The sequence below is a fragment of the Mastigoproctus giganteus genome, chromosome 3 (genome assembly GCF_048544385.1).
Source record: "Mastigoproctus giganteus isolate SK-2022 chromosome 3, ASM4854438v1, whole genome shotgun sequence".
In the NCBI taxonomy this organism is placed as follows: domain Eukaryota; kingdom Metazoa; phylum Arthropoda; class Arachnida; order Uropygi; family Thelyphonidae; genus Mastigoproctus; species Mastigoproctus giganteus.
This window is the reverse complement of record NC_143577.1, coordinates 46,400,198-46,416,286: the sequence shown is the minus strand read 5'-3', so window position 1 is coordinate 46,416,286 and position 16,089 is coordinate 46,400,198. Positions and strand designations below refer to the sequence as shown.

General features: G+C 35.7%; 1 protein-coding gene across 3 annotated transcripts in view; it reads left to right on the top strand.

The window, feature by feature from the left end:
• The window catches only part of LOC150087931 (uncharacterized), a 110,775-nt gene that overhangs the window by 52,796 nt on the left and 41,890 nt on the right, over window positions 1-16,089 (top strand). Inside the window, exon 4 of one of the 3 annotated variants that reach the window (XM_090369272.1) lies at window positions 15,170-15,316. In XM_090369272.1, the coding sequence (XP_090225398.1) occupies window positions 15,170-15,316 (147 nt within the window). Of the gene's footprint in view, window positions 1-15,157; window positions 15,317-16,089 lie in introns of all 3 variants that reach the window. The other 2 variants (XM_090369271.1, XM_090369270.1) reach the window with 2 other exon arrangements.

Here is a 16,089-nt window from a genome sequence, read left to right as displayed (position 1 = left end):
CAAATTTTGACATCATGTCTTCTATTCCTTTGTCGATGTCATTTATGAAAATCAGAAACAACAGTGGTCCAAGAACCGATCATTGGGGGGACCCCACTCCTGACATTACACCAGTCTGAAGAATATCCATTAATCACAACCCCAACCCTCTGCCTTCTTCCCTGCAGCCACCTCACAGAATCTTTCCATCTTAGAATATTTTCAGTAGTCTCAACATGTTCTAACTTATACAGTAACCTCTCATGAGGAACTGAGTAAAATGCATTGCTAAAATCCAAATCAACTGTCAAAATTGTTCCCTACATTCAGCTCATGAGTAACTCATCAAAATAGCCTACTAAGTAAGTTAAACATGACTTTCTATAACAAAATCATGTTGTGTGTCCCTCAGAATGCCAATCTATCTTAATGTTCCTGGATTGCACTCTTAATCATTGCCTCTAAGATTTTCCCTACCACTAAAGTCAGACTAACTGATCTATACTTACTGAGAACCACCTTTATGTATTGACAATACATTGGCACTTCTCCAGTCCAATCCAAATCTCTGTTGAGTCCAAAGATGCCCTCATTATTAACTTCAGTGGTTCAGTATAATCCCTGGTGGCTTCCTTCAAAATTACTGGGTTATGTGCCATCAACCCTGGGAACCTCACTTGCCTTTATGCTCAAAAGTTTTTATAATAAACAGTCACCTGTAATTTTTAAATCACTAATTTCATATGGCTCATCCTGAATTGCACAGCCTCTTCTCAGCAGCATGAAGGATCTTTCATCAGTAAAGACAGATGCAAAGTACCTATTTAATTCATCCACATCAGCTGGGTTATCTGAGATTTTCCCACACCACCAGTACACAAGGGTCCGATCTGATTCACTTTCTTCTTTGTATTCATATACATAAAAAATTTCTTATCTCCATTCTTTACTCTCTTAGCCAGTGCTTTCTCATATGCAGCCTTGGTTTTCTTAACTTTATTTGTGGTACTGTTACAGATCAACTTGTACCTGTTGTAAGCCTCAGTACTTTTCATTGCTCTATAATAATCCCATGCTATCTTTTTCTGCACTGTTTGACCAGCCAGCTCTACATTCATCCATTTCGGCATCCTCCTCCTGCATTATTTTCTTAATGGCATGTATGTGATTTTTGCTTTAAAGGTATTCCATAATTCAAATGTATTTGCCCTCATTCTGTAATCTGCCCAATTAATAGATGCTATAGTGCCTTAAACTTTCAAAGTCCCCTCTTCTGAAATTAAAACCCATGCCTTTAACTAATGCAACACCTTTCTTCATCTTCCATCTGAGGACTGTGATCACTACTTGATAGTGGTTCCTGTACTTTAAAACCCCATGATGTCATCTGATTTGTGAATAATGATGAGTTCAAGAATATTCTCACCAGTAGTATTTTCTCTGACATGTTTCCCCTTTATTTATTCCAATCAATTAGTGGCAGATTGAAGTCACCCATAATAAGAAGTTGTGCTTGTGTGCCCATTCCATCTGCATGTAGAGACTCTCATCATACTCTTCACAATCTTCTGGTCTGTAGATTACTCCCACTCTCATTATACCTTTGCTTCCAACTAACTCACACCACACAGATTCTATGCTGGCAGACATAACTTCAAACTCAGCAAAAGCTCTTTTCGCACTCAGACTGCTTTTGCTAAGAAGCATGACCACACCATTCCTTCTATCTTCCCCATCTTTCCTAAATACATTCATAGTGAAACTCATCATCCCCAATTTCCAGGTGACACCACGTTTTTGTTTGCCCTATTATGTCATCATTAGTTGTCCTAACCGGGAGTTCAAATTTAGTCATTTTATTGACAACACTCCCGACATTACTTTAGGCACGGTTAAGACTTAAGTATTCTTCTGTAGTTTACTACCATAACACACCTCTTGAAGTTATTTAGGCTTGTTTCCCTAGTTTTGAATACGAAGGCTGTACATGATAGGAAAAAATATTTGGTCAATAAGAAGCATGACCCCACCAATAAACTGTTTGGATTTTTAGAATTAGCACTTTAAGTACATCCAGAAACACTGTGAATCTTGGGAACATCAAAATCTATGCAGACCAATGTAATTTGGCAAGCAGATGTATAGTGGTTGAGGCATCCAACAACAGGGATTCTCTCAGAAAAAGTAAGTGGAACTTGGCAGCCTGTAAATGGAAATTGGCATCACTAAGAACGGAACTGTGACTGTGTTTATTTGTTTTTTGAGGATTTAGACTTTTTCACAAATAAATTAATTCTATTAGTTTGACTATATAGGTAACTATATATTTGAATTTATATGATAAATGCATCATATATATTCATGCTGCATTTGGTAGATAAAGTAAAAGCAGTAGGGAGGGAAATGTATATGAATTATTAATGAAATTTTTGGATATGGTGTACACAGGGTGCTTAATGATTTTGTAATAACTGAGAGCAAAGTGGAGGAGAAATTGTTGAAGTTAAACATAAGAAAGGCACCTGGGGTGGATGGGATCTATCCAGTTATATTAAATGAGGTGGCAAAGCAACTAAGCAAACCTTTAGCCATAATTATGAGAGCATCCTTGGACTGAGGGGAGGTCCCCACGGACTGGAGATGTGAAAATGTATCCCCAATTCACAAAGGGGGATCGAAGGGTGACACGAGTAATTACAGACCAGTTAGTTTAACTTCTGTTCCGGGTAAAATAATGGAGTCACTGGTTAAAGATGCATTGCAGGATCATCTAGACAAGACTGCAGCAATAATTGAGACACAGCATGGGTTTGTTAAGGGAAAGTCTTGTCTGACAAATTTGATTGGTTATTATGATGTGGTGGTCACAAAGGAACTGGATGCAAAAAATAATTTTTATATCATATATTTGGATTTCAGGAAAGCTTTTGACACTGTTGTGCATTGAAGACTATTGTACAAATTGGAGCAGAATGGTATTAAGGGTAAGTTGCTACAATGGATAAAAGGATGGTTGAGTAGGAGAAGACAGAGGGTGGTAATTAATGGGTGCTGCTCTTCGTGGACTAATGTTATTAGTGGAGTCCCACAGGGTTCGGTGTTGGGTCCTCTGTTGTTTTGTATATTTATCAATGATATTGATGAAGGTATATCAGACTTAGTGTCGAAGTTTGCCGATGATACAAAGGTTGGCAGGGTTGTTAATGACAGTAATGGCAGTGTGCTACTGCAACAGGATCTAGATAATTTGGGCAGATGGGCTACAAAGTGGCAACTGAAGTTTAACCTTGACAAATGCAAAGTACTGCATATGAGTAGAAGTAACCCCAGAGAAATGTAACAACTGTGTGGTACTACACTTAAGGTGGTATAAAATAAAAAAGACCTGGGAGTAATTGTGTAGTCAGATATGAAGTTTTCTGAGCAATGCAGACAGGCTGCCCGGGCTGGTCATGGGGTTTTCTCAATGATATATAGGAATTTTGCTAGAAGGGAAAAGGAGGTGATTATCCCTTTGTATAAGGCAGTGGTCAGGTCACACCTTGAGTACTGTGTACAGGTCTGGAGGCCTCATTTTAGGAAGGATGTAGATTTGCTTGAGCGTGTACAGAGAAGGGCAACAAGACTGGTGAGGGGAATGAAGGGATCCTCTTACCATGAGAGGCTTAAGTTCTGCAAATTGCAGTGGCTGGAGACTAGGCACCTGTGCAGTGATCTGATTGAGGTGTATAAAGCCTTGAATGGATTGAGCATGCTAAATTCTGATGGGATCCTTCCACTTGTTCAGATTACGAACCTAAGGGGGCATAAATTCAAATTAAGAAAAGACAGATGTAGAATAGATGTGCAGAAATTTGCCTTTAGCCAGTGGGTTGTTAATTGCTGGGACAAACTTCCATCTGTCATGGAAGTTGATAGGTTAAATAAATTTAAGGAGGAACTGGAAAGGCATTTGGAGGGAATGGTGTGATTTTTTTTTTTTTTTTTTTTTTTGATGATGCTGCATAAGCTCATACACTTGCTTTCTTGCATCACATGAGACTACTACTACAGCAAGAATATATCCAGCTCCTTGGTCTCAACAATGCCTCCTATATACATGCTACTAGTGTGCCCTCCAGTCACTAGCTGGCAGAGTGAAGGTAGAAAATGGTGGATCTTGCCGTGAATCTTGGGAGCATCAAAATTTATGCAGACCAGTGTAATTTGGCAAACATGTGTAGTGGTTGAGGCAGCTAACAACAGGGATTCTCTCAGAAAAGTAAGTGGAACTTGGCAGCCTGTAAATGGAAATTGGCATCACTGGGAATGGAACTGTGACTGTGTTTATTTGTTTTTTGAGGATTTAGACTTTTTCACAAATAAATTAATTCTATTAGCTTGACTATATAGGTAACTATATATTTGAATTTATATGATAAATGCATCATATATATTCATGATGCATTTGGTAGATAAAGTAAAAGCAGTGTGGAGGGAAATGTATAAGAATTATTAATGAAATTTTTGAATATGGTGTACACAGCAAGAATATATCCAGCTCCTTGGTCTCTTGGTCTCAACAATGCCTCCTACATACATGCTACTAGTGTGCCCTCCAGTCACTAGCTGGCAGAGCGAAGGTAGAAAAATTATACACTATGTGATCCAGATGCCTCCTAAAAAGTTACCAATAGATTCAGTCCAATGGACTATCTAGTGGCCAGCTTGCAAAAACCATTTTAGAGCTGTACCCTCAAAATTTCAGGAATGGTGGATCTTGCTATAATGTCCTTCATAGCCACAAAAGACATTGTACTGCATGATGGAAGAGATGGGTGTTGCCAAAGCTTTGCTCTGAAGACTAAACATGGGTTTTTCCCATTTCAAGCCTCCAATAAGCAAAGTGGTGGTATTGCAATAGGTGCTGAGAGTCATCTACAACTAGTATTGCCTGATCAGAGGGGTGGTATTCCTCTGTGTGGTATGGACACCACACCTTGATTACTGCTTACACTAGTTCACTACTGGGTGGTTGCCTCCATTATACTAAGTGAAGTGTTCCAGGCCTTGCACATGAGAGATATACACAGGGTTACTAACAGTCGCACTGTTGTGAAGGTGCAAGCAGAGGATTTGGTTGCTGCAGTCTCATGTCTCACGACAAAACAGATTCCATATTTTTGTTATACAAAGTAATACTTCTTGTTGTGCAGTGTCAAGATGTTATTTTGCCAAAGTTAAAAGATTAGACAACTTACAAATATCAACTAGGCAGGATATCTTTTGCTGTTTTATAATTTTTAACATACGTTTCCCTGAATTTAGAGTACTGAAGATTAAAATTCCTCTAATTTTATTTTCTAGTTAATGTGAACGTAGCTATCACCAAATTACATTGGAAATGCATTTGTTGTATAATAAATTTATTTAATTACAGAGACTGCTATAAATCTGCCTCCACATATAGTTAGAAATGTTATCTAGTGTTAGAGCTGATGTAAACTGAGCATTGTAGATACCAGATAAATTTTTATAATAAGATGTCATTTTTTATAAATTTATATCTTATTAATTTTAATAAGAGGTAAAATTTATAAATTTACTTTTATAAATTTTTATTATAAGATATAATTACAGTAGTTTTCAATAAATTTTTTCTGTCTTGTTTATTCACAAGTCTCGTTTCTTCTGGTAGTTAATTCCTAAACTTTGGGATTTGCCACCAATGATGTGAATTGTCATTTGCAACCAGATCTCCCAGATGATGCTAATCAAAGGAATATGTGGAAATAGTTCCATTGTTTTGTTTATGTTCAGTGACTTTTTGATTTGGTTTATATGTGTGTGAAGTATACTAAAGTTTACTCAGTACCGTTAGAATATTCTCCTTTCTACTAGAAAATTTTTCCAAGGGAATTTTGAATAAACAGTAATGTATGATTCTGCAGTAGCATAGATTAAAAATGTTTCTGTGTCTTAGTTTATCACTAAATGCATACTACAGGGTTAGCTCAAGTGAAAACAGCACAAAATAAAAAAATTCTTTATTCAAACCTCTGTTAAGCAACTTTGTTATTTTTTCATAATCTTTTCTTGCAATACTTGGATTCCACTAGAGAAGAATTTTCTTGCTGAGCCATTCATGTGCTGTTAGTCACTTTGAGGCAAGTTAGAGGAATGAGGATAGCTATGATAGCACTTCAAAAGCAGATATTGAACGGTAATAACAGTTTAGTTATCATTGTGAGGGTGGTTGTTGCCATGCTGTAAATCCCCTTTTGTGATCAATCTCTGAATATTTGGCTCATAATCATATTGCAGTATGTAACCCATATATTATAAGTAACCGATAAATAACCCATATACTGTTAGCATCATTTTTCTTGCAGATGATATAGCTCAGAATTTCTTCTGTTCTGTTTTGAGGAGCTTGAATGATGCCATTCTTTACTTGCTCATTATATGAAGTTTTCTGCAGACAGCCCCAGCACTAGGGTTTCTGGCACCCCTATGCAGAAATGTATTTGGTGCCCTTGAAGATTGTAATGAATACTACAATTTGGAAAAAATAGAAATGAAAATACATTTTTTATTAATTTTATTTACATCAATTACATTCTCACTTTGCATGCTTTAATATTGACAAAATCACAAATATCATCTTCTATAGATATCATTTCCAGATTTACAAGCCTATCTTGTGACATACCTGATCTTAAATGGTTTTAATTCTGAAAAATTCTCTCTCCCCACTTTCGACACTCACCGGAATTCTTAATAAAATTCTTAGGGCTAATGTCAAATTCAGAAAAGGCAATTTATTTGTGCAAATTAATTTTAATATTTCATAGAGATTTTTAAATTTATCTAAATCCAATTTAAAAAGATCCCTGGATGCACATATTTCATTGAATAACTCAGTTCCACTTATGTCCTTTTTATCTCTGTATGTTAAATGTATTTGCAAATCATTACAATTCTATCGAAGTTTTTTGTAATCAGAATCGTTGGGTTTATGTAAGTCATACAAAAACTGAAACTGCTCATTGTGTAGTTTTAGTTGTTCAAATCTTTTGTTTATAGAAGACATCGCAACATCTAAAATGGTGTTGAAGAAATCCACTAGAAAATATCTTCTGGCGATTGCAGTGATTCATCCTCATGCTCGTAGTCAAAATGCTTAAATTTTTTTCTTCAGTGAACTTGTTCAACAGTTTGGCATAGTATCCAGATCTTCACAAAGTTGTTTTGCTTCTGGTTGAAGTTTCTCGTAGCTAGCATCAGAACAATAATTTAGGTATTTACTTTAGCTGCATCATTGACAACTAAATTGGGGATGTGGGCAGCATGGGTACAAAGAAGGTGCAAGGGTTTTTGTTTAAAATCAATTTTTAGTCCATATTCGTGCCTCTACCATACCCTTGGCCTCTTATGTTACCAATATCCAGATTCCAAGCTCGTAATTTGTTTACAATAGCACTACATAACCCTTCACCGGTTGAATCGGATATTGGCAAAAATCCCGGTAGGTGCTCTTCAATTAATACTTATCATCTGAACATGAAACATAACATATAATAACTGACATTATCTTGATATGACTGACATCCTGGGTACAATCCAATATGATAGAATAATATTTTCTTCTCAGCGATAGCATTGCCTGACAAATTAATACAGCAATTCATTTTGAATATCTTTGCTTAAGTAATGGCATTTAGGCTCAGATCTTAAGGTTCTTTCGATATGTGTAAACATAACAGGATTGAATTTACCACACAATTAATTCTATTAATTTTAAAAAGTTGCCATTGTTTCTCTCGAAGAGTTTATCAGAAGAACCCCATAACACTGGGCATTGAGATACAAGATATTTTACAATTTCAATAATCCTTGAAATGACATCTGTCCACTGTTTCTTATCCAGTTCACATAATCTTTCATTTTGTGCATCAATTGTGGTTTATTCTTAAGATTCTTTCTCAAGTCACACCATTGTTTCAGATGTTTCAAGTGACCAATGCTTGTTTCATGTGTGTGAAGTGCATTGGTTAGATAGATTCCTCCAATTATTGTAACCAGTCGACACAAAACTACTGCCCGAATCGTATAAATGTTTTTGAAAATAATTTGCAACAGAAACAAAACGCGCAGTCTTCTGAAGATAAATATACCAGCCAGGTTCTCGGAACAATTTCACCATTATCCATTTTTCCGTTATAATATGCATTACTAAACTTACATCCAGTTGAATTTCTAGGATACAAAATATCTTTCCTTTGAACACGTCCCGATTCTGTTAAAATAATGTGTAATTGATTGGTGAGTTTTGGCGACTTTGCAGGATCTTCTAATTGAATTGATTGTGGCTATTCCTCCAAAAATTGCCCAAATTAAATGGTAATCCACATTGTTCTTCTAAGCTGATTATTGTTTCTGCCGAGATTTCATTACAGTCAATATTGTGATTTTTTTTCACCAGAACCGCTGATGATTTGAATTTTTTCCGATGTGAAGGTTGAGAAATCCTCGACATCAGAGAGACATGGGTTTATTTCTGAAGTACATGATAGATTTTCAGACATTTGAGTGGTCAAAAAGTCATAATTATTAGGCAGATAATCACTTAAGTCACAGGTGTTCTGTTGAGTGACAGAAACTTCATCTTGATCATGGACTGTTTCTAAAGGCTGAGGATTTTCATTTGCAGATTTTGATTTTTTTAATGTGATGATCAAGTGCTCCAGCCTGTTTTTGAAGAGCTTCTTCTTTTGTATCCTTCCTTTTTCTATTTTGTGCACCTGAGAGTTTCTTTCTTGATTCAGAGATTTTCTCTTTTGATTCCAATTCTTCATTATATTAAAATGAATGTGAATAAAAAAAAATAAAATCTGGAATAAAATAAATTTAATTAATATATAAATACATAAAATAAATGATAACTTTGATTTGATACTGAATAACTTATCTGAATTATCTAACTAAACATTAAAGAACATCCTAGTATATGTACTGTCTGTTTTTATGATGCCATACCACTTCTATATATTTTGAAATAAAAGCCATCGTTCTGACAATACTGGTTTCCTACCTGGTATTTTGCTCCAGATATCTGATACAGTGAAATCCTGTTGTAACGAATAGCAATATAATGAAAAATTCAGTATAATGAATTTTGTTTATGGTCTCGGCATAAATCCGTAAGAAATAATGTTAAACAGATCTTGATGAAACGAAAAAACTATAACAAAATTTTCAATACAATGAATATTTTTATGGTGGAATCTGCTGTTCTTCTCTTAACTTTTTATAACGAACTGAAAATTATTGATGCAATAAAATATCAGAGTTATAAAATGTTTTTCAGTTCATTAGAAAACATATATGGATCTTAAATCAGGGTGCTGAAAACCAATAACGATAAGACATTACAATGAGGCACCCAGTAAGCTTTTAAGTTTTTGATATCCTTCGGTTAGTTAGAATCAAACTGAAGTGAAAACATGTAAAAATGATTGAAAAAAAAGCAGTTTATTCTTAATAAAACAGAAAAATTATTGAACAAGTTGAAAATGAAATTTCGCACACAGCAGTTTGCACCTACCTTATTGACAATTCTGAAAGACGGAGAGATTTTAAATATAATAAGCAATGTACTGATTTGAAATTTTTATGTTTCTTACAAGTAGAATCAAAATCTGCATTCATTATATATGTTTAATAAACTAGATTTAACAATTTTATTTCTAACTTCGAAGTAACGAAATTTCAGGATTATGAAAAAATTTCCTAGTCCCTTTGAATTCGTTATAACAGAATTTTACAATTCAGAGATATCACATCTTGATATGTTGACAATTGACAATTAAGTTCATAATTTTTGTGCAAAAGAAGTAATTTAGCAAACAAAAAATTGATTTTTGAGTTTATTACACTATCACCCATAATAAAACAGCAGAGATAGACAAACAGTGTCTACACTTTGTATTCTCTATCTGAGACTTTTGTGTTATGTACATAAACAAATTTTAACTACAGGACAGCAATGATAGTAACCAAAATAATTTAAAAGATTATTATATTATTTAATAAAAGGAGGTACTTACCAAGAACAAAAGAATTCACTTTATCAGCACCACACAAATTGAAAAAAACAGACACGGTTACAGTCAGCGTCGAGCACCCATATAGTTTGCGCTTGTGGTCATCGCCATCGATATGTAATGCAGAGCATATACGTATCAACACATGTTACAATTTTCACACATGCCTAAGCTGTGAATACACTTAGGGCACTATTTCGCTATACAGTTCAATAATAGTTTGTTTCTATATTGAGATTAAAGTCTTTATTTACTGACTTTAACTGAGATACTTTTATTAAAATTTTGAATTTCAGCACCCCTATGCCCTGCTTACCAGGCTTACCATGTTCCGCTGCCCGTGAGTGCAAACAGGCTACCAGAGCAGGTAATGGGGTAATGTCAATGATATACAGGAATTTTGCTAGCAGGGATAAGGAGGTGATTATCCCCTTGTATAAGGCAATGGTCAGACCACACCTAGAGTACTGTGTACAGGTCTGGAGGCCTCATTTTAGGAAGAGGAGCTTTAGTTGCTTGAGCGAGTTGCTTGAGTGAGTACAGAGAAGGGCAACAACATTCGTGAGGGGGAACAAAGAAGTTCTCTTACCAAGAAAGGCTTAAATTTTGCAAATTGCAGGGTCTGGAGACTAGGCACCTGTGAGGTGATCTGATTGAGGTGTATTAGGCCTTGAATGGGTTGAGCAGGCTCAATTCTGATGGGATTCTTTCTCTTGCTCAGATTACAAACTTGAGGGGGCATAAATTCAAATTGAAGAAAGACAGCTGTAGAATAGAAGTGCGGAAATTTGCCTTTAGCCACCAGGCAGTCGATTGCTGGAACAAATTTCCATTTGTCATTGTGGAAGTTGATAGCTTAAATAGATTCAAGGAGAAAACGGACAAACTTTTAGAGAGAATGGATGTGTGAATTTTTTTTGGCTGATGCTACATAAGCATGCTTTCTTGCATCACATGCCTCTACCACCACTACTACTACTACTACTACATGCTTTCAAGCTGCAAGTAAATTCACCCATGGCTCATCTCAGGTCAATATATTGTCTAGGAAATTGTCCCTTTCAGCTTCATACCAAGCCAACAACGCAGCAGATGCATCAGTTGGCCATTTTCCTCGGGTGCATGAGTAGCTCAGTAGGCAAACCGAGAAATTCTTCCCTAATGGTATTCTGGTATTAGTTTTACAATACAAGAAGTGCATTTTGAAAGGAAACTATATTGAAAATAATGAGATTTCTTACCATAGGTTTGAGTGAATAACTGTTTATTGAATTTTGCTGTTTTCATTTGACCATTCTCATACTTCTAGACTTAACATTATATGAACATTAATGTTATGCTTCAGCAAGCTCAGTGAATTTTTATTGTAGCACAATATTTCATATGAAAATCTCATTTACAGATATAAAATATATTTCAGACTGAGGTTTAGGATATTTCTATTTGATAATAAGCTCACAATTGGTACGTGAATGACAGATTAAAATACCTCAAGCATCAGCAACTGTGAGTTGAAGTACAATCTTAAATAAATTATTTCTACTTAAAAAAATAATAATTTTACTATAACAGCTACATCTGCAATTAAAACTCAAGGTTTTGGAGTGTGAACAACTCATATCCCATTCAGAAGTTGAGAAATTCAGCAGTTTTACCTCTGTATATGTAATGTCTCAAATCCTCCCTCCAAAACAGGATTGGCTCCTCCGTAGCCAGGTGGGAAGGAGCAGCAGTGCATAGTACACGCTTCTTGATTAGACCGGGGTTCGAGCCCGTCACCACCAAATACTGAGGATGCGGAAAGGTCAGGGAATGACCACCGCATATCCCGGAGCAATATGGCCTTAGTTGCTAATGCTCCTAAAAACCAAACAACATAACAACAGGATTACTGTTGGAGCTGTAACAAGGTCCACTCTAGTTTATATTTCTGTTTGAAAAATAAAAAAAATTTTCACCACTGTTTGACTTAACTCAAGCTGCAGTCAATGGACTGTTGTCTTTTGCCATTTATCTGAAGTGATGGGTCAGATAAATGAACAGCATCCCAGATATATTGAATTGTTCCAGTCCATGGATCTGTGGACTGGTACAGTTTAAGGTATTTGGGATGCTTGTTGCTGAAACTTTGGAATTGTTACAGTCAGTAACCTGATAACCAATGATCTGAAGGCCTCTGGTTATTACTTTTTGCTAATGTAACAGCAGCTGCCTGCTTCCTATGGATATATGAAACACACAGTATGAAAAATAACCTTGGACTCAGAAACAGTTGTATCTAATACTGAAGAGCTAGATTTGAATTGAATTACACTACATATAGAATTTATTAATTTTGACAGATTAACTAAATTAATCTGTCGGACACCTTATGCAGTTCTTGAATCTGATTGCAATCAGATTCAAGAACTGCATAAGGTGTCCTTCAGCCCATACGTAAGAAGTATTAAATTAAAGACAAGGGCTCTTTCATCAAATAAAAAATATGATAATAGTTATAGTGAAAAATTAAACACTACAATTTTGATATAAAATTAATTTGCATTGTTGTACATCCTGCTACTCTAGCAAAATAATTATGAGTATAGAGATTGTAGTTATTCTTCCAGAAATTATGACTACTAAAATATCTGCATATACTCATATCAGCTTGAATCCCACCCTCACTTGATTGGTGTGTGTGAAACCTCAACAAAATCTGATTGTCTGTGATGATTTCACTCTTAAACATGCACGATCATTATAGCTGCATAGTTACAGACCTGAATCCCTAGACCTCTATCTGCAGAACCACTGGTAGGGCTTCATTTATTCCCACAAAAATGCATACAGTTTTATCTGTTGCACTGTAGTTTTGCTGGACACCAGAATGATGTGATCTTCCCCTTTGCAATATACTTATGAATGCATAGCAGTGGTGATCACTTTGGATATCAATTGTTTAATTTTCTGAAAATGAGAACACTCCACATGTCATCTTGCTGCATGTATTTCAACTATGCAGACATTATGTACTGCAAAAACTATGTTTTATCAACTATGTTGTAGCAACTTGCCCTTGTCAATCTACATACATTTTTGCAATATCATTTCAAATAATGTGCCCATATAGCATTAGCATTAGCATTAGTAGAGGCATATAATGCAAGAAAGCAAGCTTAAAGATCAAATAAAAAATATGATAAGAGTTATAGTGAAAAATTAAACACTATAATTTTAATATAAAATTAATTTGCATTGTTGTACATCCTGCTGCTGTTGTAGCATCAGCCCAAAAAAAAAAAAAAAAAAAAACCCTTCCCATTTCACCCATCCATTCACTCCAAATGTTTGCCTTGAACTTATTTAAGTTGTTGACCTCCACTAACAGATGGAAGTTTATTCCAACTATCAACCACCACTGGCTAAAGGTAAGTTTCCACTCATCTATTCTACAATTGTCTTTCCTCAATTTGAATTTATGTCCCCTCAGATGAGAAATCTGAGCAAGAGGAAGAATCCCATCAGCATTGAGCCTGCTCAAACCATTCAAGGCCTTATACAACTCAATTAGATCACCTTGCAGTTGCCTAGTCTTCAGATGCTGCAATTTGCAGAACTTAAGCCTTTCTTGGTAACAGAAACCCTTTGTTCCACTCACCAATCTTGTTGCTCTTCTCTGTACTCATTCCAGCAGCTCTACATCCTTCCTAAAATGAGGATTCCAGACCTGTATGCAGTACTCAAGGTGTGGCCTAACCATTGCATTATACAAAGGGACAATCACCTCCTTATCCCTTCTACCAAAATTCCTGTATATCATTGACAAGATCCCATGAGCTACTCTTGCAACCTGTCTGCACTGCTCAGAAAACTTCATATCTGACTGCACAATTACCCCAAGGTCCTTTTCATTCTCCACTACCCTGAGTGTTGTGCCACCCAGTTGGTATGTTACTCTGGGGTTACTGCTACCCATATACAGTACTTTGCATTTGTCAATGTTAAACTTCAGTTGCCACCTCTCAGCCCATTTGCTCAACTTTTCCAGCTCCTGTTGCAGTAGTGTACTATCATTACTGTCATTAACAACCTTGCCAATCTTCATATTGTCTGCAAACTTAGACATTAACCCTAATATACCTTCATCAGTATCATTTATAAATACAAAAAACAACAATTGCTTACAACTCTCTGTCTTTTCCCACTCAACCATCCTTTTATCCATTGTAGCAACTTGCCCTTAATGCCATAATGCTCCAATTTGTACGGTGTCTTCATATGCAACAGTGTCAAAAGCTTTCCTAAAATCCAAGTATATGATATAAAATTATTTTTTTGCATCCAGTTCCTTTGTGACCACATCATAGTATCCAATCAAATTTGTCAGACAGGACTTCCCCTTAACAAACCCATGCTGTGTTATGTATGAACTGTCTTGAAACTCATCCTGTGCATGTTGCTATCTCTTATTTATGCTTTCCACTATTAGTAAATATAGTTTTAATGGATGATAGCATGAAAATAGCTCTGCAAATCAGAAGACATTGTACCTGTAAGTCACTGATCCAGTTCTGACTTACAAAAATTGATATTGAAGAAATCAAATTAAGTCTTATGTAAATTGATGTAGAAGATATTATTGCTTTGGGGGATTTTGGCAATGATTTGACCCTAATGCTGGGAAATCAAGTCCAAATATCATGAAGGAGTTCACTCCACAGAGCTCATACCTATTGGAAACTGACTATAGGGAGCCAACATGCATTTGGGTAACTTGCTTGAGAAAAGGTTTAAGAAATACCCTGCATGGGCACCTCCGTGGGCAGGAGCAGCAGTGCGTAACACACGCTTCTTAATTAGACCGGGGTTCGAGCCCGTGACTAGCACATACAGAGGATGCTGAAAGGTCAGGGAATGACCACCGCATATCCCCGGAGCAATATGGCCTTAGTTGCTAATGCTCCTAAAAACCAAATAACAAACAAACAAACAAAAAACCCTGCATACATTTAACTAAGTAAATTAGTCTTAGTGATAATGCTTTACTGTGAAAATTTTATATTGTTTTATGTATGCTTATTAATATAAATTGGTATATATTTATTAACAAGTACCATTTAAAGGTGGTGAGTGTCGCTATAAGAAAGGTTCTTGGGAAGACTGTAATCCCTCAACAAATATGCAACAGCGTACATTAACACTGAAGAAGGGAGATGCCGCCTCTTGTGAGCAGACTAAAACATTATCCAGGAAGTGCAAGAAAGGTAGTGGTATGCTGGTTTTATTATTTTTGTATTGTGTTTTTTATTATAAAGAGCATGTAAGATCATACTGCTTAACTATTACCTGGACATGCTAGTGCAGGGGTCAGCAACCTTTTTTGAGTGAAGAGCCATTTTTGATCTAATTAAAAAAAAAAGAATCTGAAGAGCCGCACCTCAGCTCAAGCTGGGGGGGGAGAGTTTTTTAAGAAATGAAATAGAGTGGGAAGATGTTTTATTAAAAAATATATATATATTCTGAAATATTATTTATTAACACTGAAAAAACGTAACAAACATCCAGCTAGGTATGAATTAATGTGACTTTTGCTGCTGAACTTCTTGAGCTAGTCTCTCAACATCAGACGAGTATGCCGTAATTTTCATCTTTAAACATGCTGAGAGATCACATTGTTCAGATGATTTCTTGATTTATTTTTAATATATGATTGATTTATTTTTAATATAGTTCTGTTCGAAAATATTTGCCCGCAGAAAAAAAATCGAACCAAAAACTGAGAGAAGTCCAAATTCAAATATTTTCAAATTTATATACATGTCTGGTAAGCTACTCCACGCATTGCACACAATTTGGTCATGCTTTTTAAACTCATCTATCGCCGTCCATTTGTGTAGAATTGCAAAGGCAACCTTTTACCTCTCCAAATCCTCAATTTCAGTTTTAAGGCATTTTAGTCTTGCAACTCCACATGTCCTTGATTTTTTCCATTTCAAATTGTGCTTCATGTGGGCAAAAATTTAAAGAGCCGCAGTTACATGCT